The following is a 23059-nucleotide window of genomic DNA, read 5'->3' as shown; positions in this document are numbered from 1 at the left end:
GTGAAGTGGGTTTCCAAAGCTGGGGGTCCCGGCCGGAGCAAGGAGGGGACGGTCTCGGAGGAGGCCACCTGATGGCCACTCCAGCTCGCTTCCCAGGGCCGGTGGTTTACTGCTGGGGGCGGTGGGACAGGCACCCGAGAACCAGCCCGGGCAGGGGCTCTGCAGAACCGCTGCCCGGAGCCCTGGGCAGGGGCTGGGGGCTGAGAGCCATCTCTGCAGAAAGCTGGCTTGGTGACCTGAGAATGTGATGCTGGCTCCAGGGCCCAGGTTCCCCTGGGGCAGGAAAGGCCCTGGACCAGCGGTCACTCGAGGTCACACGGCACCCCTGCCCTCGGCCCCGCCTCGCTGCCTCCCCGTCCACATAGCACCCCGAGCCCTGACCCAAAGCCTGGGCTGGGGGTGAGCAGGGCTTCCTCCACTCCCCAGGGGCCCTCCTCCAGGTCCTCTTGATTACACAGCTGTCTTGGGGGCTTGTTCACAGCTGTCAGAAGGCAGTGGCCCAGGGTGGGTGCCGCCTGCTGGGCTGGGCGGATTTGGGGCCCTCAGAGCATCTGAGGGAGCAGGCGCCGGCGCTCCCCTCCTCTCGGCCTGTTCACACCCGCCTTCCTTCTCTGCCCCCCAACCTGCCACCTCCTCTGCTCCCTGGAGAAGGCCCTCACCCCACGTGGGGCCTGCACTGCCTGGGCCAGCCGCGCTGTGGACCAAATCCCTCTGAAACTGACCGCCAACTGGGACCCACCCCTCCCCTCCCACCCTGCTCCCCAGGGGAGTGGCAGGAGAGCAGAAGGTTGGATTTATTTCCCCAGGTGTCCTGCCGTGTGACTTCGACAGGCCCTCCCCATGCAGCCTCAGTTTCCCCATCTGTTTGATGGGTCCCCAGAGGCCCCTGCCAGCGTGTGGGCCTCACGCTCTCCCGGTCTCCTCCAGGGGCAGGACAGACGCTGTGGACAGAAGGGTACTGGCTCCTCTCTCCTCACTCCCAAAGCAGGCGGGGCGTAAGGGCGGGCAGGCAGGAGGAGGCCGGCCAGGCCCAGGGAGGAGGGAGGGGCTGCTGTGCCCCTACACAAGGGCACCAGGAAGGAAGGGCTGGGTTGGGGGGACAGCAGTCACAGACACGGCCGAGAGAGCTCAGCCCAGACGTGGGAGAGGTGGGAGATGGGGGCGCCTGGAGCCGCGAAAGCAGCAGCAGGTACAGGTGACCCAGGGGTCTACGTCCTTAGCGCTTTACCCCCGAGCTGCATGAGAGCAGCCCCGTCTGAAGCTTCCCCCCCAGAGCCAGGATGCCTCTGAAGCTGGGAGCAGGTACTAATGTTATCTCCACTTTACAGATGAGCAAACTGAGGCCCAGAGAGGTCCTGCCACTGGCCCAGGGTCACCCAGCCAGGAGAGCTGGGGCTGGAACTCAGGCTGCCTGTCCCGGGGCCTGTGTTTGGGACCAGTGCACCACACTGTCTCTTCAAGAATGACGAGCTGCCCCCTGAGCCTGGACTGGGGAGCCCCCTGCTTGAGCTCCAGATGGGCTTCACCCGATCCCACTGGCCACGGCTCTTTACTGCTTGGCAAGGCCTCTGTTCGTCCGTCCCGCACAGCACCCAGCATTGGGGTGGGCGGAAGCAGAGCAAGGCTATCGACCCCACTGACAGGGACAGCACAGAGAGGGGAAGCGACCTGCCTAAGATCACACAGCCAGGCTGCAAAGCCAGGGAGGACCCAGGCCCTGGCGGATGCCCAGCCCCCACCCCTCGCCCTCGCCCCAGCTGCCGGGGGCCGCCTGGGCCAGCACTGACCTGGGCTGAGAGGGTAGAGCTCATTCTCTCCCCCGAAGAGCAGGTTGCGGGTGAGTTTCCGGGGGTCGACTTTCTGAGGGGTAGAGGAAGGCGGGCACAGTGAGAAGCGGCGCCGGAGAAAGGCCTCCTCCTTCATGGCCTGGGCGCTGGGGGGCTTCTGGAAGGGAGAAGAGCATGGGTCACACCGCGCCAGAGACCACGGGCGGCCCTGGGGCCTGGATGCAGGCAGCCATCCTCCCCTACCCTGGCCAGGGGGCCAAAGACACTCCAGAAAGTCAGGGGTGAGTGGTGGGGGCCACCGTGTCTTATGCTCAGGTCCCCACTCAGGGGACATCTCAGAAATGGGACGAGCAGGGCCCAAGGGGCCTGCAGTTAGCAGGGGCGGTCGGCCCGGGGGGGGCTGCCCGGCCGAGCTCAGGCTTTCCAGGGCTGATGAGTGAGGATGGGCTGTGACAAAGCCCTCGTCAGAAGCCAGGCTGGACCAGCCCCCCGGGTAAGGACTGCAGTCCACCCCAGGTGTGGAGCTACCTCTTTCTGAGAACCCCGCCTCCCAGGCCCAGTGCTCAACTGGCTCCCTAAGACCCTGGCCACAGCCCAGTGGCCCTGGGGTGGGCCCCTGACCCATGCTGGGCCACCAGGATTTCCCTCCCAGGTGACGGAGCTCCATGGTGGGGAGACAGCACTGATGCACGCGGGGTGGGGGGGGGCCGGCCAAGAGCTGCCCCAAGAGAGGGGACGCAGGCAGGCGGGACAGGTGGCCCCAGAGTGCAGGGAGGTGGTGGTGCTGGGGCCATCCCTGAGCCTGGCCTGCCCATCCCGTCCAAGGACGCCAGGAGCCCCTCCTCTCCGCGCTCCTTCAGTCTGTCTTCCCGGCTGCAGTTCCCAGGGCACCTTCCTTACACGCAGAGAAAGCACAGGGGTGCCAAGGCGAGGTGCACCCGGCTTCACACACCCGCCCCAAGACATTGCGTCCCTGGATGAGCTGCCTTACTCCCTCCCTCCCAGGACCGCCTGAGACAGCGCCTGGGGGCCCCACAGAAGGAGCAGCCACGGGGAGTTCCATGTCTGTCCTCCCGCCGCCTGTCACGCCCTCCCGGGCCCTGCCACTGCCAGGCCTCCTTCCCTCTCTCCTGTCCCCCTCACAGCCCTACCCCAAGCAGGGCTGGGGCACGCGGTTGACAGCTGACGACACCGGCCCCGCCGCCGTCAGCCCCCTTTATAGATGAGCAGATCGTGGCTCCGAGAGCCGAAGGCCTCGCCCTGTGGGCACTGCCGGGAGGCGCTGGCAGAGCCGGACTCCAGCCCCTAGTCCTGCGCTCCGTCCTCTCCCCGAGGACGCGCTCCACAAGGGCTGACCGACCTCTCCTCCAGGCCCGGGGCTGTGCCTGCCGTCTCCCTGGGTGGGTGGAGGGCTGCCTGCCAAGCTCTGGACAAAGGCTACTTTCTCCTGTGGCCCGGGGCCTTCCTGGGCGGGCCGCAGACACGCAGCGTCCTTCCTGAGGTGACCGGGTGGCTTCAGGAGTGGGCAGGGGGCCTGGGGCCTCTGTCTACAGCCCTAGAACCTCCTCTGTGCCCCCTGCCCAGGGTTCCGAGAGAGGGGCTCCCAGGCTGCATCTGGGCTGGGCGGCCCCTCCGGCCTCTCTTCCTGCTCCCTCTCGTGTCACCTGGCTAAGCTTGTTACCTTTGCCATTTCAGGGGTGGGGACACTGGTGTCAGAGGGGTTGGGGTTTTTGGTCCGACGTCACACACTAATAAGCAGCAAGGCCTGTGCTTGAGCCATGTTGGAGTCTAAAACCTGGCTCCCGAGGAGTCTACCCTCTCCCCGTCTCAGCTGGGCCTCCAGCAAACCCCCTGCTGGGGGAGAGAGGGGCACCTGGGCAGCCCAGACCTGCTTATCGGAGTCCCAGTGGACACGTGCTGCCAGCACCGGTGTGCCTCAGGCCAGAGAGCCAGAGCCTGAGAGGAGGCCTGGCTCACTCACCATCCAGCCGAGACATTCCAAGCACCAGGCTGGCAGCCAAGGTGAGTCAGACGCCATCCTGCCCTGGGGGCTGCTGGGGAGAGTGATGCGCGATGCGGGCACAGGCAGGCCTCCTCTACCTGGAGCCTCATTTCTCTCAGGGGTTGAGTCTTGCAGACTCGGGGCAGGTAGAGGGGCTCTTGCTCATAGCTCTGTCTCAGCTCCCCCATCTGGCCATCTGGCCTGGCTCTACCAGGGCAGGGTGGGAGGGCCTGGGGATCACTGACTGCCTTTCTCCTCAGATCCCATTCCATGCCTTCTCCAAGCACTGCTAAGGCCCAGTGATGCTCATTAGTCTGTGAGTTCCGCCATCCACTCACTACACCATCCTCTCTCTTTCTCCCCTCCCTCCCTCCCTTCCATCCATTTATCCATTCAACCTCCATCCATCCACCTATCCTTCCATCTTTCCATCAGCCTACCTATCCATCTACCCAATCTCCCAGCCATCCACTCATCTATTTATCCATCCATTCACCTGCCCACACACCCACCCACCCACCCATCCATCCACCCACCCATCCATCTATCCATCCATCCATCTATCTATCTTGCCACCTGCCTAGGTATCCATCCATCCAACCTCCTATCCATCCAAACATCCAATCATTTCTCCATCCACCCATCTGCCCGTCTGTCTGTCTATCCATCCATCCACTAACTATCCAACCAAGCTCTCATCTCTCCACCCCCTCCCTCCTCCATGAATCTTTCTAGCCAGTCAGCTGAGCAGCCAGGTTTTCCTTCCTCCCTTCCCCACTTCCTTCCTATTCACCCACAGATCAGACACATCAGAGGTGACATTCTAATGACTGAACTGCTGGTATGGAACAGACACCCACCAATCTTAATGCAATACAGGTGTGTACCAGTGACTGTCGCTCTGTTTACCGACACCCCAGACCAGCGCACGAGCCCCAGCAAGCCACCTCGGATTCAGTAGGTCTTGGGGTCTACACAGCTCTCCTGAAGACACCCCTCCCTTGGTCTTCCCAGTGCCCATCCCTGGCTGCTGTTTCCAGCTGCCGACTGCAGGTCAGGGGTTATCTCAGTGGGGGTCAAGCCTGGGGAAAGTTTTGTTCATTGCAAAGGGAAATCCACTTCCCCAGTGGCTCCTCACTGCATTTAGAACGCAGTCCCGACTCACTGTCCTTGTCCACGGCCCTGCCCGCCCTGCCACCTCATTCCCCATCCACTCTCTCATCCACTTGGCCCAGCCACACTGGCCCCTTATGTTCCTCGAAAATGCTGAGCCCATCCTGCCGGGAGGCCCCTGCTCGGGAACTCCTCCAGGAATGCCCTCGCCCACATCTTCTCGCATTCCACACTCAGCTTGAATGCCACTTCCCAGAGGGTCGCAGTCCTCGTGTCTCATGCTATGTGAATTCCCCACATAACGCTTGAGGTTCCTGGAGCTGTCTCTTTTGCCTTCCTCTCTTCTGTGTTAACTCTCTTCCCTCCACAGGATGCAAGTTTTAGGAGAGGGGGATGTGCGTGTCCTGTTCACTGCGTCTTCCCAGCACTGGGAGCAGGGAGCAGGGACACAGGGCTGGGCACCCCAGAAGCTCCTGGGGGGATAGAGGCAAAAACCCAGGGCAAATGCCCCCAGGCTTCACTCCTCCTCATCTGCGGGTCACGGGAGGGTCCTCGGAGAGGTGGCCAGAGCCAGTTTCCACCGTAACCCTGGTGAACTTCCCTCTCCAGGCCGCCTGCCACCCAGGTATAGTAAAGATCAGAGAGCCCGGGGCAGTGGGGGATGGAGGCGCTGGCAGGAGGCGGGGGGACTCTGGCACCGAGAGGCTCTCCAGGCCCTTGGAGGCCGAGAGCTGGGAGGACCGTCCACCTGATGTTGGGCTGACAGCGCCTGTGGTCCATGGCCCTCTTCCTCCCCCTGACCACTGAAGGCTCGCAGGTCCTGGGTGTGCAGCCCCCACGGGAGCCCACTCATGAGGGGAGGGAGGGAGGGAGGGAACACGGAGGAGGAGGATGAAGCGATGGGAGGGAGGGAGGGAAAGAGGAAAGGATGGATGAGGAAACAGACTCCCTGGTGAGCCAGCAGCAACCTGGGACAGTACCCACGGCGGGCAGCAACCCTGCTCCGTCCTGCACTGCCTGCTGCGAAGACCCCGGGCCTGGGCTCCAGCCACCCAAGAGCTGGGGGGGTGCTCTCTGGGCCCAGCCCCGGGGTCCTGGGGCGCTGGTTTCTGCCTGCCTGAGCTGCCAAGGGCTGACATGTGCCTGCCCTTGTTGGCCTCCCTGACCTCCGGGTGCTGGTCTGTGCCCCCCATGCCAGTAACGCCCCCTCCTGCTACCCCTAGTCACTGGGCCAGCTGCTCATCTGCACATGGCTGGCCGTTGGCCAACAGGTGTCCAGGTCCTTTTCCTGCCAGCGTCAATGAGGCTGTTTCTACTTTCAGCTGTGGCTTCACCTGCTCCTTATTATCACAAAGTCCAAGTGTCCGAGGGGACGCTGTGGGGCCTGGAGGAAGGAGCCCAGGGCGCCCCCCATGTCGAGACTGTCCCCAGCACAGCATGTGTGTGGACACACCTGCACGTGAGGGGGCCATGACAGCTGGCACGGGGGCCTGGGGCAATGCTGATCCGAAAGGTCCAGTGTTTCTCTACAAGCAAGACCCCAGCCCAGAGACCCCCAGGCCCCTTAAGGCTCATACTGGAGGCCAGGAAGCAGAAGAAGGGGCAGTGGCTGGAGTGGCGTCACTGGGTGTATGTGGCCCGGTACTGCCTGGCTCTGGCGACCCTCAGACAAAGGGGTTTGCAGGCCTAGAATGCAGCAGGCAAGCCACGGCGGCCTGCTCCTTGCACCCAAGGCCACACCAGCCTCCTAAGTCCGGGAGGGAATGGCAGCATTTTCCAGACTGGCCCACGGGGTTTAGGGCCATGGTTCTCCTTTGCCAGAGCCCCAGGTGTGAGCAGCTTCCGTTCCTGGAAGGCTCGGTGGCTCCCTCGGTCTCAGGAAGCTGTCTCTTCTGCCTCTGTGGCAGGCGGGGCTGGTTCTGCAGGGGACAGTAGCCCCATGGTTTGCTGTTGGAGCCCTCAGCTGGCCCAGCCAGCAAGCAGGGATCCCAGCGCTGGGGGACGCACGTGCCCCTGGGAACCAGGCCCCCAGGTGCCCCTGCTCAGGGAGCACCGGGTTTGTGCAGCTGTTGCCACGGCCCTGGTTGGGGTGGTCTTGGGGTGGGAACGGGTGGGGGTATTCTTTCCCGTCAGGGTGCTGGCGCAGCCGGCGGGGCAGGCCAGCCCCAGATCCCCGAGTTCAACTTGCTTGGGCACCTGACAGGTGACAAGCTCTCTGATCCCTTGCCAAGGCCGATGGGCCAACAGCAAGGCGTGGAGGGTGGGCACGGAGCCCACCCCACTGGTGACGCCCCACCCTGGAGCTGGCCCCCTCCCCACCCCTCTCCCACCGCAAGTCGCCTTCCAAGCATTTCTGCCTCCAAACGCTTCCCCCGCTCCCCCTCAAACGCCCACCTTTGGGCCAGAACAATGGGATCCTTGTAAGGAAAGGTCACTGGTGCCTTATCAGGGCCGCACAGGCGGGATGCAGGGCCGCACAGGCGGGATGCAGGGCCTCGCTATCCGGGGCCAGAATCCACCAAGCCTCAGCTCTTGGTGGGCACGGCTGAGGCTGGGACGGAAGCCGGGAGAAACCGGACTCACTTCGCGTCCCACCTGCAGGCCTGGGAGCGGGAGGGCGATGCTGACCGCATTCCTCCCCGTCCTCTGGCAGAGGTCTGGGGCCCACGCAGAGCCAGGGACGTGTCCAGCCTGCCTCTGATGGCTGTGTGGCCTCAGCCAGCCACATTCGTCTCTGAGCCCCTAGCTGTAAATGGGGGTTTGCTCTGAGTGGGGGTGGCAGAGTCCCAGGCCCAGATGGGCCCGGGGAGGGGCCTGTAAAGGCCAAGACAGCGAGCAAAGTGTGAGCCCACCCTGTGCCCACCATGCCTGCTCAGCTTTCTTGCCAGTGGCCCAGTGGGACGGGGCCAGCCCGGCTGTGCTGAGGGGAGGAGGGTCAGGCTGGGGAGATGAGCCAGGGCTCTCTATTAATTGGTGGGAGCAGGAGAAGCAGGCAGTTGCTGTCTGGCCATCAGCAAACCTGCCTGCACTCATATTTCTGCCAGAAACAAACAGGTTCTAGAAGGCTTTGAGGAAAAAATGCTCTGAAATCACAAATAAGCTGAGGGATGAAGCAACATCAGCCCACTTGCTTGGCTCTCCATCAGCACACCTGATGGAGAAGTCAGAAGGCCCCAGGGAAGGACAGCAGCCATCAGTTAAAGGACAGCAGCCTCCATGTCAACACCACATACATGCCAAGGTCCCAGGGCCAGAGATCATGAAGATCCCGTGCAGAGGAAACCACCCAGGCCTTCTGAGCCACCCTGTGCCCTGCCCCAGAAACAGCTGCCCTCTCCAATAGCAAACACCAGCATGAGGGTCCAGAAATGTGCCAGGCTGCTGGTGCCAGGCTGGATCAACTGCCTGGGGCTCAAACTGGGGAGTGCAAACAGCCCCCATGGGAGCAGTGGCCTCTTCAGAGCACCTGGTGTGCATATGGGCCTGTGGGAGTGTCCCCGGCGTGTCCAGGGGTTCAGGCCCTGAGGGGCTTTGGGGCGGAGGCTCCTCCTACAGGAGCCCCAGGCCCTTCGCACGGTCCCTCCCACCCGATGGGGTTCTCGTGATGCCCGAGGGGTGAGGGAAGCAGATCTCACACCCCCTTTCAAAGATGCGGACACCAAGGCCCCAAGAGGGGAAATGACCAGCCACGGTTGCGCGGCTCGAGGCACACCTGGTTCCGCGATGCAGCTTCAAGCCCCTGCCCCCCTGCACTTGGGAGATGGCTGAGGGCAGGGACAGAAAGGAAGGCAGGGGCCCGGCTCCAAGGGGAGCCAGGCCTCCCCCAGCGAGATATTTCCCAGGCTCGGCCACGGCCACAGGGTGTCTGAGCCCTGAGGAGACAGGCAGGAAGTGGCTTGCCCTGCTCAGAGGAGGGCGTAGGCCACGCCTCGGTGACTCAGCTGGGTCATGTGGCTGTGGGTTAGGGCCGGCCCTGGCACCCACCCCCTGGCCTCCTGACCGACATGAGCCAACCGCGCTCAGGGCCATGGTTGGCTGGCCTGGGTGCCGCCCACCGAGCGCTTCCCACAGCAGACACTCCCTGGCCGGCTCTAGGACACAGCAGATCCCTGTGGTCCCACTGCGGGCCTGATGCCACCACGTCCCACCCAGGCCCTGCCTGCAGGCCCAACTGAAGGGAAACTCTGATTTTCAGCTGCAAACTGCTGCCTGGTGGTGGCGCTGTCGGGGGAGTGCCACCAGGCAGGAGCTAGGGCAGAGGACGACTGGGAGAAGGGGTACCTGGGCCAGCAGGAGACGGGGTCCCTGCCCCACTCTCGGGCCAGCACCGGGCCTCAGTGTCCACATCTGCAACAGGGAGGCAGATGGGCCCCAGAGTGACCCCACCTCCACTTCTAGACGAGATGCTTGCCACCCGCGCTGTGGGGCTGGCCTCTGTCCCGAAGTCCTCCACACGCCTGGGGGCTCTCCCCCACGGGCAGACGGTGCCATAGGCTGTGCCTGCCTGGTGGTGGGGCTGACCGACAAGCAGTCAGGCGGCGGCCACGGGGGTACTCGGCCAAAGCTGGGTGCACCGCCGTCCAGAGCCCACGGTCGTGTCGTCCCTTATTACGGGGCTGCCTGGAGCCTCAAGCGTGGGTGGGAAACTCTGACAAGAAAACTAGGGGGGCCGGCGGGCCAGGGCGGCTGGGGCCTCAGCTTACATCTGTCTGGTTCCCTCCCGGCAGGGCTGCAACTCTGTGGCTCCAGGAGGCAGGGAGGGGCGGTGGGGTGGCAGGACACTGCTGACCCCGAGGGGGAGACTCAGCGCTCAAGCAAGCCTGATCTCCTCCAGACCCCTCCAGCTTCAGTCTCTCCCACTGCCCACCCCCCACCCCCCGATGTGACCTTCTGCAGCTGCTCCCCCTCAGCTGACTCTGGGGTGGGCATCAGGCAGTGGCCCCAAGGCTGGCACTGAGTGGGCCTGAAAACCAGGTAAGTAAGGCCACCAGCCCCAGAGGAGCACACGGCAGTTGGCCAGCAAACAGAGGGAACCAAGGCCAGGAGGGTCGCCACTGGATGGGTGGAGCCAGGGGCTGGGGCCAAAGCCTGCTGGGGATCTTGGGAGGGGCACATCAGCCCTCAGCTGTTCAGTGAGAGAGTGGGCACAGGCAGGATCCACCTCATAGCATCTCTTCCCAGGATCTCCCTCTGTAGAGGAGAACCTAGCCCAGGTTCCCTGAACAGCAGCCATCATCTTGGGCTGTATCAACAGAGGTTGAGCCCTCAGAAGGAAGAAGGGGATGATGGGCCCTCTCTGGTCAGACTGCTGGGTTCCTCTCCACACATCTCAGGAAGAGGCAAACCACAGGAATGCTCTCTGCAAAGGGTCAGGGTGGTGCCACCTGGGAGTGGTGCCACTTGAGAGCGGTGCCACCCAGGAGGGGCATGCACAGCTGAGCTCTCCGCTGCGTCCCTCAGGTGACTGATGGGGTGAGCTCCAGGCAAGGCGGGGCTCATGGTGGGGCCTGAGACCACGGCCATCTGAGGAAGTGGAGGCGCGTGCCCACAGCCCGGGAAAGGCAGCAAGTGCCCTCCTCCTTGAGGCTTTCTGAGGACCATCGGCTGAAAGTGGCAGACCACGAACTGGGGGCGCTCCTCAAAGCACCCAGAAGCTCCCGAGGAGACTCAGTGACGTGGCACTCCCACAACTCGGGTGGGGACACCCCTGGGGCCCCAAGGGCTTAGGTCTCCCCAGGGGTCACAGTGGTGGGATGCGTGGGTGTGGCTGCAGCTAAGACTCCCTGTGTCTCCTCTTTGTATCATGCCCACCCCGCCCACCCCCCTGGCGAGGTCCCAGCTGAGCGGGGTACGGCAACCCCAGGGAATCCAGGCCCCAGCCACACCGCAGCTGGCCCCACTGTGGGTCCTGCAGGGAGGGGCCTGCCCCGTTTGCCGGCCAGGGACACTGAGGCACGGCTTGGCAGGAGGGCCGTGAAACCCACATAGAACCCCTCATGGACAGCCAGGAGCTCAGCCCACGCAGCCTCGGCCTCCTCCCTCCCTCAGGTTCTGCGTCCAGGACAAGCCACCCCTCTCTCCGAGCAAAGGTGCGCTCGCTCACACGCCACCGCCGGGGCTCTGTCGCAGGTCATCTGAAGTGCCCTCCCATCCGGCCCAGGCTGCTTGGTGCTGCGTGGGGGGCGTGCCCGGGCCCACGTTGGGGAGATGAGGCCCTGGTCTCGAAGGACCCACTCTTAACAGCCTCTAGTCCTGTGCTCCAGGGTGTGTGGGGCCTCCAGAGCCCTGGGCCTGGCTGCAGGGTCCTCCCTAAAAAGAAAGAGGGGCACCCAAGACCCAGGGGAGCCTAGACCTGGGGGGGCCAATGTTCTCGCTGACCCCCAACTGCGGCATCAAGCCAGTGACTGAGGGCCTCCTGGCTGGGGCGCCCCGGGTCCCTTCTCCCACGAACGTGGCCCTGCCTGAGCACGACTGGCTGTGGGTCCTTGTTTCTGAGACCAAGGCGGTCTCATGAAGGTATCCACTGCCCACCCCTCCAACCCCAGGCCCCCCCAGGATCTGGGGGAGCCCCGGGCAGTCCCTCATGTCCAGAGCTGAGGGGACAGCAAGGCCAGGTTGCCCCAGCGCCTAGGGCCCAAGGTGAGGGGACAGGCCCACCCCCTGCCCGTCCACTGTCCAATCCTGGCTGGTCCACGGAGTGTGGGTGCCACAGAGCCCAGCCCCCGCCAGAGGGCCCTGGGGACCAGAGGCCGCTGGAGACAGACACCCCAGAGCCACCAATCCTTCCCCAACTCCACCTGCCAAGGGTCAAGGGTCACCAAGGCCAGAAGACACTAAGCCCAGAACGTGGGACGCTGGGGGCACTGACTTGAGGGGGTCAGCCCGTCGCCTGTACAGAGAGGCCTGCAGACAAGGACTAAAATGACGCAGACAACAAAAACAGCAAAGTCACCCCTCAGAGTTTCCGTCCCAGGCTGTTTCAGGGGCTCTGCTTCCGGCCCCACTCTCCACCCTCACCCCCTGCACAGGAAGTGCTGTCATTATCCCAGAGGGACGGAGGAGGGCACCGAGGCACAGAGAAGGGAAGAAACCCGCCCAAGGTAACACAGTTGCTGAGTGGGGGTGGTGGGATTCACACCCAGGCTGCCCAGCTTCAGGGCCTGTGAGCTTCACCTGGTATGATGGCTAATTTTGCGTCAACCTGACTGGGCCATGAGGGGCCCAGACATTCGGTCAAACATGATTATGGGCGTGTGTGTGAGGGTGTTTCTGGATGAGATTAGCATCTGATTGGTGGACTGAGTCAAGCAGACTGCTCTCCGCGGTGTGGGTGGGCCTCGTCCAATCAGTTGAAGACATGGATAGAGGAAAAGGCTGACCCTCCCGCAATAAGAGGAAATCCCTCCTGCCTGACAGCTTCTGAACTGGGACATCGGCTTTCCTCCTGCCTTTGGACCCAAACTGAGACATCTGCCCTCCTGAGTCTTGAGCCTGCCGGTGTTTGGACTTGAACTACACCATCAGCTGCCCCAATGGGAGGTCATCAGACTTCTCAGCCTCCATAACCGTGTGAGGCAATTCCTTATAGTAAAGCTCTCTCCACACACACACACACACAATACACACACACAGACACAGACACACACACACAGACACAGACATATAATACACACACATACACACATACACACAATACACACACATACAGACACATACACACAACACGCACATATACACACATACACACAATACACACACACAGACACATATAATACACACACATACCCACAATACACACATACACACATATACACACATACACACACACACACACACACAAACACAGGAGAACCCTGACCAACACACCTGCACATCCCGCTATTCTCTCTTCTGGCTACAGTCATTGGCAACGGCTCAGGGGACCTCGATGAGAGCACAAAGGTCACAAGTGGGAGGCCCTAGGGGAGACTGGCCACCCAACTTCTCTGTGCCTCGATTTCCTCGTCTGTAACAGGCTAACGGTAGTTCCCACTCGTAGGGTTATTGCAGAGACTGAGGGAGAAAAGGCTCCTAAAGGGTTCGAACAGCAGCCGTGACCGGCTCACGGATCAGTGTGGACTGTGACCGTCTGTGGCACTCGGCCCTGAAGAGACAGGCCTGATGCGTCAGGAGTGCCGGGGCACTGCGGCGGGAGGAGACGGCAGACTCCTCTTTCCTGGGGAGGCACCCACTGAAACCAACACCCTCCGGCAGGACGAGGCTGAGAGGTGACAGAGCCGGGACGACCGGAGTGACTGCAAACACTGTCCGCGGGGGCCACAGATGAGAAGCTCGAAAGTCAGCCGCACACGTGGGGCCCTCGCTCGGCTGGCGCATCAGCTGCAGGATGTGGGCATCATGCTCTGGGTGGTCCCAGATCCAGCCTGGGGGTGCACCCAGGGGGATTTACCTCCACGATGTGGGAAGCTGGGCGTCGGGTCTCTGCTCCCTTCCCTCCCACATGTGGCCTGGCCGGCGGCCGCCCCCTTCCCAGTGAGCCTTTATTTTGGTGTCTACACTCTGACCCCAGGAGGGCTGAGGTAGAGAGAAGAACGATCACATGTCTGGGCCAAAATAACTGAATTTACACCAAGAACCAACGATGTAAAACACACAACAGAAAATGCATCCAAGGCCCCCACTTAACAGACAATTCGCCACAAAACTGCTCCCTGGTCTCGCCCCCCCAATGGGGGTGAGGCCTCCTCTCCTACCCACCCTGATCCCTCCCCTGCAGGGAACAGGGCTTCCGATGGGGCTGGGCCCCTCCAGCCCTGGACGGCCGCCCAGCCGCTCTGTCCCCCGACGCTGGACGGAAACAGAGCCCTCGGGACCCATGTGCCTCTCGGCCCCTTGAGGCCTGGCTGAGTCTGTCCGGCTCAGCAGGAGCCTACGGGGACTCGGTAAGTGGCAGAAGGCCACCCCGAGTCCTCCCTGCTCCTGGTGACGTCAGACGCTTCTCTCGACCGACGACGTGCGGGAGCGGGGAAAGCCCCTGCGTCTTGCTTTCCTGGGAACGGCCGGGCGCCGGCTTCCCCCATGCGGACCTGCACTGGGGGAGACACCCTCCCACCCAGCACGCGGTCCAGCCCAGACCTTCCAGAAGGGCTCGAGCTCTTTCTTACCCAACGTGGAGGTGGAAGGCTCACCCAGGTCTTCAGGACACGGGTTTAGGGGGTTTCATCATATGAGCTGCACAGAGGGGACAGGAGGGGGCCCGGCTTCACTGATGTCAAGGGGGGATCCTTGGACAAACTGGCAACTCCCTCCTTGCTCTCTGGGTCCCAATCCCCACCCTGCTCAGCACTGCACCCGTGTGCGCACCACCCCACCCTGCACCGCGGCCCCCCGGCCCCCAACGCTGACTGAGCCGGCAGGTGGGCGGCAGGCACCCCCCGCTCCATCTGCCTCCCACCCTGTCCAGGGCCTGGAGGATCCTAAGTCTTGGAAGCAAAGCAGATCCCAAGAGTTTAAGTGCTCCGTTCTCCTGCCTTCTCTCCATTCTACAGATGCACTAACTGAGTCCCCGAGTGAGTGACTCGCCCAGGGTCACGTGGCTGGTTAGCGCTGGTCCCCTGACCACCAGCTGTCCTGGGGAAGGCAGTGCTGAGCCCCCGGTGCCCCCATGTCTGAGGACCCATCTGGGTGGATGAACCACCCTCAGGTCCTGCACACAGTGGGTCAGCACGGGGCTGTGAGAACCAGCTATGGCTGACTCTTGCAGCCTGGTCCATTGAACACCTACTGTGCGCTGTTTCTCCAGAAACCCAAACCTGCAGGTTTCCATTCCTGGAGTCTCGAATGGCTCCAGGACCCCCTCCCCTCAGCCTCCAGCATGAGGCCGTACTCACCCGCTGACCAGCTGGGAGGGAAGCTGCTGGGTGCAAGTGGGAGCCCTCTCTTCTGGGTCCTTCTGGGATAACCAGCTGTGGCAGCCCCCAGGGACCCCATGTCAGGCTGTGGGCGGCCCGCAGGCACGGCCTCCCCCTGCTCCTCCCTGGTGGTTTATGGGGAAACTGGTTCTGTCAGTGTCTGGCAGAGAAAGTGGTCCTGCCAGTTGGACGGGACCAGGTTGGCACCGGGCCGTCTCTCCACGTCCTGCCATGAAGGGGACAGTCCAGGTAGGTGACGTTTCAAGGATGTGGTGACCAGTCTGCAGGCCCCCAGGCCCTGCCACCAGCCCCCTAGGCTCACTGGACCCTCCAGCCCACGGCCCCGGCCTGAACAAACCCCACACGAGGGCACCCAGCTTCCTGGTGAGCGAGTGTCAGCATGATAACGGCCTGACGCATGAGACACGGAGGCCACGCTGAGGGCTTCCCCCTGCTCTGGAGCCCAGGACCCCAGGGCCAGCCCCATCACGGTCCCCACAGAGGAACTCGGCACACATCTGGGGAACGGGAGCCTGGTCTGGTTGCCTGGGGCCTAGGGCCGGCTGTCCAGAGCCCCACCTGCCCTCCCTTGGGCTCCAGCTGTTCTCTCACCCACCCTGTCCCTGCCCCAGCCTGAGCCCCGCAGCCTGAGCACCCCCTGGGTACTCAGCTTCCCCAGGACAAGACAAAAACCCTGGCAGAGGGAAAGGAGAGGCATTCCTGGGGCTGGGCATTCCCAGAAGGCTTCTTGGGGGAGGCAGCTTCGACTGATGAGGGAGAGGAGAGGAGGTGGTCAGCCTCATGACATTGTGGCTGGCCTCTCCTTGTTGGCACCCGATACCCGCACCCCAAACCCTCTGGGGGGCCGGGAGGGGCACCACAGGACTTCTTCACCCCTCTCCTGGACGGCACCTGTAGGTCTGTGCTCTGCAGTCACCCTCCGCCACCAACCGGGGGTCTGCAATAACCAGAATCGTCTGCATGACATGCACCGGGCCCTTGCGGTGCCGCCGACCACCTCCTTCCGGAAAGCTTTCTCTACCTTCTCGCAGACGTCAGACCTGGACCCAGCCCCTCCCGCGAGGAGAGGTCGGAATGCACATCCATCGACATGATTTCTCCTTTCATGTCTCCTCCCCAAGCCCCCATCATAAGGTCTGCCGAGCGGGGACTTGTCTCTGCCTGCCTCAGTTTCCCCAGGGCCTGGCAGGAGGCGGGCTGGAAGAGCGACAGGACTTTCCCTCCCCCGGGGACACCCGAGAGCCCCACAGCAGCCCTGCAGGTGGGAAGGGCACTGACCATCTGCCCACTTCACACACAGGGAGCATGAGCCTGGGGGGCATGGGGTGGAAAGGACCCAGACAAGCCACCCAGGACGTCCGCAATGGGGCCCTGCAGCGCTCGGCTCTGACTGTGCCGGTGGGGAGAGTGGAGACCGCGAGAGGCTGCCACTAAGTCTGGTTGTGCCTGGGCAGCTGGAGAACAGGGGCAGGGGGGCCGGGCCTCAAGGGGCCCCCGGGAGCCCACACAGCAACACGCACGCATGTCCACAACAGCCGAAAGGGGGGCCGATGGATGGGGAAGCCGGCTGTGGTCTGTCCGCACAATGGAATATTATTCAGCCACAAAAAGGATCAAAGCTCTGAAGCACACCGCCAACAGGAACCATCGGTTTTGAGTCTGTTCCCTGACACATTGGTTGCACCATGAAATGACAAGTCCTGAGGCAGGAAGCACCACTGGCCCCTCGGGAGCAGCAGGTGACAGCTAAAAATGAGACTGAGAGCGACGGGAGGGCAGTGAGCGCCTGGGGGCTGGACCTGGGTCCAACATGTCCCCCTGGGTCAGGACTGGCTTTATGACACCCACCTTGAGGTTGGGTCCTAACAGGCGGCCCCCACCCCACCAGATCTGGCAGCGGTCGTCCCAGTGCTCAGCTTGGCATCACCCCTACATGGAACCTCCCGGCGGGCCAGCACCACCCCCTGCATGCCAGGCCCAGCCTCGGCTTCTGCGGGGCTGGGAGGGTCCGATCTCACTCCAGCCTGGCGCTGGCTCAGGACCCCGAGGCTGGGAAGGGCCACGTCCGAGAGGGACAGGGACAGGGGTCTGTGATCAGGCGCCGACTTACGGAGGGGATATCACAGACTTGAGCCCTCAGACCCCGAACCAGCAAAAACTGAGCATCATTTAGAGCAAAGTGTGCATTTTACAGACGAGGAGACCAAGGCTGCGGCACAGAGCGGGCACGAGGCCGACCAAGTCTGAACTGGAACCCAGGCCTGTCCACCTTCTGGAACGGTTGGTGGTCCATCAGGCACTTTCTTTATGTTGTCGCTGGAGGAGGTCACGGCACCCAGCGGGGCTCCCAGGTGACGGGAGTGGGCTAAGCTGCCTGGGCAGGGCAGACCAGACCTCAGCTGGCCCAGGGTGACAGACAGAACGACGGCCTGTGGTTTGGTGGGGAGTTCTCTGCTTTTGGGCTCCCCTCTTGTACCCTGTGGGTCAGCCTGGCGGACATCCCGTTGGCACAGAGCCCTGCGCTGGCACGGCTGAGAAGCAGGCCCCGCGGACAGAGGGAGGGGGGAAGGGAAGGCAGCTTGCGAATGAGTCAAAACGTCGACTGCATGCGCCCTTTAAGCCAATGATCCGACTCCCGGGAATTTACTATTGGGGAATAAAATCCTGTGCAATCGACATCTGTGCAGAGACGTGGGGGAGGATGCACCACACGGAGCTATTTATAGGACTGAAGACACCCATCGACAGGTAGGAGGGAGGTAAATAAGGGAGCTGCAGGGCGGGGGGGAACGCTAGTCGTGGCCATGCAGAGGGTGACAGAGATCTCTGTTTATAACAGAAGGGAGCTCAGAGCAGGCTGCAAGAGCAGGCTGCAACACGGCACGCTCGCAGGGCCTCGCTGGGGAAAATAGCAGCATCTGCGTGTGCGTAGGTGAGCATGTGTGACAAGGGCCTTCTCGGTCTCGTCTGGGTCTCCATAGCCAGTGTGTCGCTATCACTGTCGGAAAAGGCACCCAGCACAGCCATGGGCAGGCTGAAAATGAGTAAGACGTGAGAGATGTTCTGCTCCCAGGGGGATGAAGGGAGCTTTTGGGGGGCCTGGTGACTTGGGAGAAGACCATCTTGCAAGAGGCAGGTGGCCTGAGGGTGCTGGAGGAGTGCAGAGAGGCCTGGGGTCCGGCCTGCCTGGGCCCCCATGCCCAGCCAGCAGTCAGCAAGCAGTAGGCGCCAATGAATGCTTCCCGGGAGTCCCACCAACTGGGATGTGTATACATGAGGAGCTCAGGGACCAGACTGGGCTGACTGCATAAGTGACCTCTTTTTCACCTTTAGAGCCGCTCCTCGGGCAGCCCCGAGGGGCCCAGAACAGACAGTGGGGATACCGGGGGGCGCTGGTGGAGGCAGAGGCTGGGGACCCACGCCCCAGAGGCCCACCCTGGTCTCTGCCAGGCAGGGGTGATACAGCGCCTGGAGTGTCTCCTGGGCATCTTTCGGGAGGGTGGGATTGACCCCACTGGGAGGTCAAGGTCATGAAGGGTGTCCATGTGACCTTCCAGGAGCTTCCCCATGGCCTTCTGCCCTCCAACGCTGGCATGAGGGTCACTGTGTGAGAACAGTCACGGGACCCTGTCCTAGGGACCCTGCACAGACCTGGAGGAAGCCCGGGGAGCCCCCGCCCCTCCCGTGACACATGCTCTACCGGTGGTGCCCCTCCCAATGGCTCCCTGCTGGCAGGTATGAGGGCCAGTGACAAAAGGAGGAAAGGTCAGGGGTGGGGACCCGGAGACGAGCACAGGGGTCTATTTTAAGCCACTGTTCGGGCAGATGAGACGCAGCCACGTGGGGGGCTGGCTTTGATGACAGCAGGGCATCAAGGGGCCGCAAACAGTCCACCGTCCTCTCTTGTATATTTGACATTTTCCATGATACAGAGTGAAAAAGGAGAGGCTTACAGCTTTCTCCTGGAGGTAAAGGGAGCGTTCGTAAAAGCCTTAAAGCAACGGGAGAAGTCTCACATCAGAGGTCCATCTCCCCAAACAGGGCTCAGAGTCTAGAAGATGGAGAACAAAGGAGGCGCCTGTGAGCGGGGGAAGGTGCCGGCTCGATCAGAGGCTTCCGACAGGAGAGGCCAGGGTGCCCTTCACAAGCAGGGGAAGGTCAAAGATACCAGGTCAGCTGGGAAAATAAGCAGGAAGAGGGGCCGTGGGGCCATTGCCGAGGGGCCCAGCCTCTGGTGATCTGCCCAGCCCGGCTCCTGCCCGGCCCACCGCAGAGGCACCTGCCAGTGAGCAGTAGGTCAGGAGCTCTGGCTCTGTGACACGGCTCCCTGGCTTTCCAGGGCGTATGTGATCACAGCAGCACCCCTGCAGGTCAACAACAGCCCCCCAGAGACCCCGAGGCCAGGCAGGTGGCAGAGGGCAGGAGCCAGGGCCCCCAGTGCTGCCCTCGGCTTCCAGGCAAGGCTGGGTGCCCACCCCCTCGGAGACCACCTCTTCCAAGCGTCCCACCCTACTGGGCGGGCTGGAGAGGGGCTGCGATGGTGAGCTTGGCCAGGTGAGGCTTCCAGCAGGCCCTGCAACTGTGGCTGCCCCTCATCATCCTCCCCCACCACCATCACCACCACCATCACCACAGAACGCTGCTCCTCGGTTCTCCCCACCCGTCAGGCTGCAGCACGGCCAGTCCCCAACCTTGGTGCCCTTGCAGACCATGGGGATGGCTCAAGGTCCAACGGCAGGAGGCACCTGGACCCACTTCTGCCAGGTGTGCACCGCGGCCTCACCCAGGCTCTGCAACCTCCTGGGAGGCAGCCCAGTGAACAAGACGAGGAGCCAGGTGCCTGAGCCCCTCAGTCCCTGCTTGGTGCACAGCGATGTCCTCGCAAGGCAAGGGCAGCCTCTCCTCCCTTTCTGCCTCTTTGATCGTCAAAGCCACCCACCTCTCACTGATGTGTCAATGGCGGTCACTGTCCTGGCCAGGAGCCAGGCAGCTTGGGGCACACTGGCCACTGGGCACTGCAGAGTGTGCTTGCTCTGAGTGCTGAGGGCTGGCACACGCCTGTGTGAGGTCCTGCACTCGCTTTTCCACACTGAGCCCTCACCACCCTTCCCCAGACACACGCCACGAAGACACGCATGTACACACACACGTGTACACGTGCACACAGACACACATGGACACATAAACGCAGCAGATCTGAACCCAATCAGCAGCCGTTCTCCCGTTAGTGTCACCCTGGCCTCCTGAGAGGGCACTGTCAGCGCCCGGGGTCCGGGAAGCCGGGGGTGGCAGGACTGGGGAGGGGTGTGCCCGGGACGCGCCCAACGCAGAGAGGCAGTGAGTAGGAGCCCGAGGCCCAAGGCCTCGGGCAAGGAGAAGCCCTTTTTTCTCTTTTATCTTTTAGACGGCTCTCTAAAGAATGATTTTTGGTTCCCAGGTAAACATATGTGATGCAATCACAGCTGTGGTCCCCAGCTTCTCTCCTCAGGGCCTGGGGGCACTGAGAGCCTTGTCAGGAGGCACGAGGGCGGACAACCCGGTGGGTCACGTCCAGTGAGCCCAGGCCTGGCTGGTCGCTTTGGCAGGACTCAGGGAGCCATGGGCCATGAGGGGCTCATGTCCCAGGGGCAGGTCAGCAGCCAGGAGGCCGAGGACCATGGTCTCCCGCCCCCTGGGCTCCGGGGCCAGGGGCCTGTGCCCAGCGGGTGTTTGTGCCACGAAAGCTCCCTGCAGCAATGCCAGTCTGGGGGGAGTCAGGACGCATGCCTGCCTGTGGGAGGAGTCTCCCCAGCGGTCACACCCGGGGTCCATTCCCAGCTGGGCCCTGACTGCCTGGGCACGCAGGTGGCTCCTTGCTTCTCTGGAGACCTAAACAGTCTCATCTATAAAATGAGGCAGCCCCCCTACCTGCCTCAAGCCCAGTGTTGCTGGGAAGACAAAGTGGGTCTGTGATGTCACCCTCATCTTCCCAGAATGCCACTCCCTCTCCTTTCCACCACGCCAGTCAGCCAGAGCCCGGCCCTTAACCATCTCCTCTCCAGGAGCCACAGCAAGCTTCCAGCCAACGCCCACCGGGGTGACTCCCCCCTGGGTGCAGGGGGTTGAATGGTGGCCTCCAAAGATATATCCAAGTCCTAACTCCCAGGGCCTGTGACTGTGAACCTATTTGGAAAGAAGGTGCTGTGGATGCTGGGTCAAGTGAAGAGGAGGTCACAGTGGAGTAGGGTGGGCCCTGATCCGATGACTGTGTCCTTATGGGAAAAGAAAGAGACTCAGAGAGCAGGCCATGTGATGACTGAGGCAGAGACTGGAGTGATGCGGCCACAAGCCCAGGAACACCTGGAGCCCCAGAAGCTGGAGGAGACAGGAAGGACTCACCCCTGGAGCTTCCAGAGGGAGCACGGCCCTGCAACCCCTCGATTTTGGACTTCTGGCATCCAGAACTGGGAGGGAATAAGTTTCTGTTGTTTGAAGCGGCCCTGTGTGCGGTCCTTTGTTACGGCCGCCCCAGGACACACACACTCAGGGTTCAGAGCTGGAAGCCAGAATGGCCTGAACCAGAGGGAAGTGGGTGCTCCCTTCCTTCACCCCAAGGACGAGGCTGAAGGACTCTCTGCCACTGGGCATGACTGAGACAGGAGGAAAGTGAGCGCTCTGCACAGCCGGCGGGAGAACTGGGCAGACCAAAGCTGACCCGGCTGCTTTGCTCAACTACGACCATCTTCCCTGTTCCCCGTCTGGAGCACATCCAAACTAGCCCCTGGCCCTGTCCCCCCACAAGAAGCCAGGGGGCCGAGGGTGAAGCCCCACGCGCCCCTCCCGGCCCCATGCAGCTGAGCTCACCGTCCCAGCATGAACCCAACAGAGAACTCCGGCTGCTCCTCAGAGAACAGCCCACAACTCTGCAGACACCGCCTGTCCCCTGGGGTGGGGTCTCCAGACAACACAGCAACACTGCTGGGCACCCGGGCGGCCCCATCACTGGGGGCACCTCGCAGTCTCCAAGCGCAGGCTCTCTGTCCCACTCCGCCCGCTCCTAGAGATGGGCCGGCTCTCAAAGACCCTGGAATGGGCCCCGCAAGCCCCCTCTACCCCTAGAGCCAGACTCCAAGGGAGTATATCACCTGTGCTTCCCGAAACGTGGGTGACACCAGGTGACACAGGGCAGCATTACTCATCATTGGTCTCAATGAGAAAATTCCTCTCTCTTAAATTCTCTTTCCAGCCTCCTGATTACGTCAAGGCAGAAGAGACTGGGTCTTTCTCGCGGCTCCATCACGACCACTCTCTAGGTAGCGGAGGCAGGGTGCCCGGGCCGCAAAGCTACAGCTGAGACAACCAGCTGGCAAGGCAGAGCGTCCAGCAGCTACACTGTAGCCAGTGTTTTCTGTTCCTGTATCTTTCGAGTTAGCTGCTCTTTATTACAAGTGAGGATGACTTTTTAACCACAGTGACCTTTAAAGTTTCTTTTAGAAACAAATTAACTTATGTAAAAATAACTGAGTGGATGTCAAGAACCATGCTTTAAAATAACGGGACAGGCGGTGCTGGACAGAGCACACCACAGAGCGGGTCCGCGGGCGCTGGCAGCTATTCCGAAAAAGCCAGAAGCCGCTCAGAATGTGGGCCCTGTCTTGGCTGGGAGGGCCCCATGCTTCCTTCAACTGAGGGCAGGGACCAGGCCTCTGTGGCCACCAAGGCTGTCCGTTGGTGGCCAAGGCTGATGCCTTCTCGGGGTTCCGCCCAGAGTGGCTTCTTTTAAAAACTTTTATAGAAAATAAAATGGAAATTTAGAAAACTACCCGGACATCTGCATAATGAGCTCTTCTAAACAAACACTATAACCACCACCCAGGTCCAAACCCCAGCCGTCCAGCTGCCCCGAGCCCTCGGACGCAGGTCCCAGTCACGGTTCGCCCCCCGCCCCGCCCCACCCTCCCAGCAAACTGCCCTGCCAATCCTCACTTCCTTCTCCTGCACGGTTTCACCATCCAGGTGCATCCCTGGGGGCCAGGCTGGAGTCCTGCCCACTTGAAGCAGGCGTCCTGCCTGCCCCCCTGGGTCTGTCCACCTGCAGCTCCCCCCTCCTTCGCTTCCTTTTTCTTACAATCTATCCGAAGCGCCACCATCTGACCCGTGAGGGGCCTCTGGACTAGCTGCCTGCCGGCTGGCTGGGCAGACAAGACCCAGACCATTCCTAAGACTAGGTTCCACACCTGAAATGG

The 23059-nt window shown here is 62.3% G+C and overlaps 1 protein-coding gene across 4 annotated transcripts in view; it reads right to left on the bottom strand.

Annotated features, from left to right (window-relative positions):
- The window catches only part of OSBPL5 (oxysterol binding protein like 5), a 72914-nt gene that overhangs the window by 37559 nt on the left and 12296 nt on the right, over positions 1–23059 (bottom strand). For 2 of the 4 annotated variants that reach the window (XM_046643790.1, XM_046643788.1), the window contains one exon: positions 1788–1944. In XM_046643790.1, coding sequence (XP_046499746.1) covers positions 1788–1923 — 136 coding nt within the window. In that variant the 5' untranslated portion in view covers positions 1924–1944. Of the gene's footprint in view, positions 1–1787; positions 1945–3768; positions 3809–14792; positions 15093–23059 lie in introns of those variants that run through there. The other 2 variants (XM_046643791.1, XM_046643789.1) reach the window with 2 other exon arrangements.

This window comes from Equus quagga, chromosome 17 (assembly GCF_021613505.1).
Source record: "Equus quagga isolate Etosha38 chromosome 17, UCLA_HA_Equagga_1.0, whole genome shotgun sequence".
In the NCBI taxonomy this organism is placed as follows: Eukaryota; Metazoa; Chordata; class Mammalia; order Perissodactyla; family Equidae; genus Equus; species Equus quagga.
The sequence above is the reverse complement of the archived record's forward strand: the minus strand, read 5'-3'. Positions and strand labels throughout refer to the sequence as shown.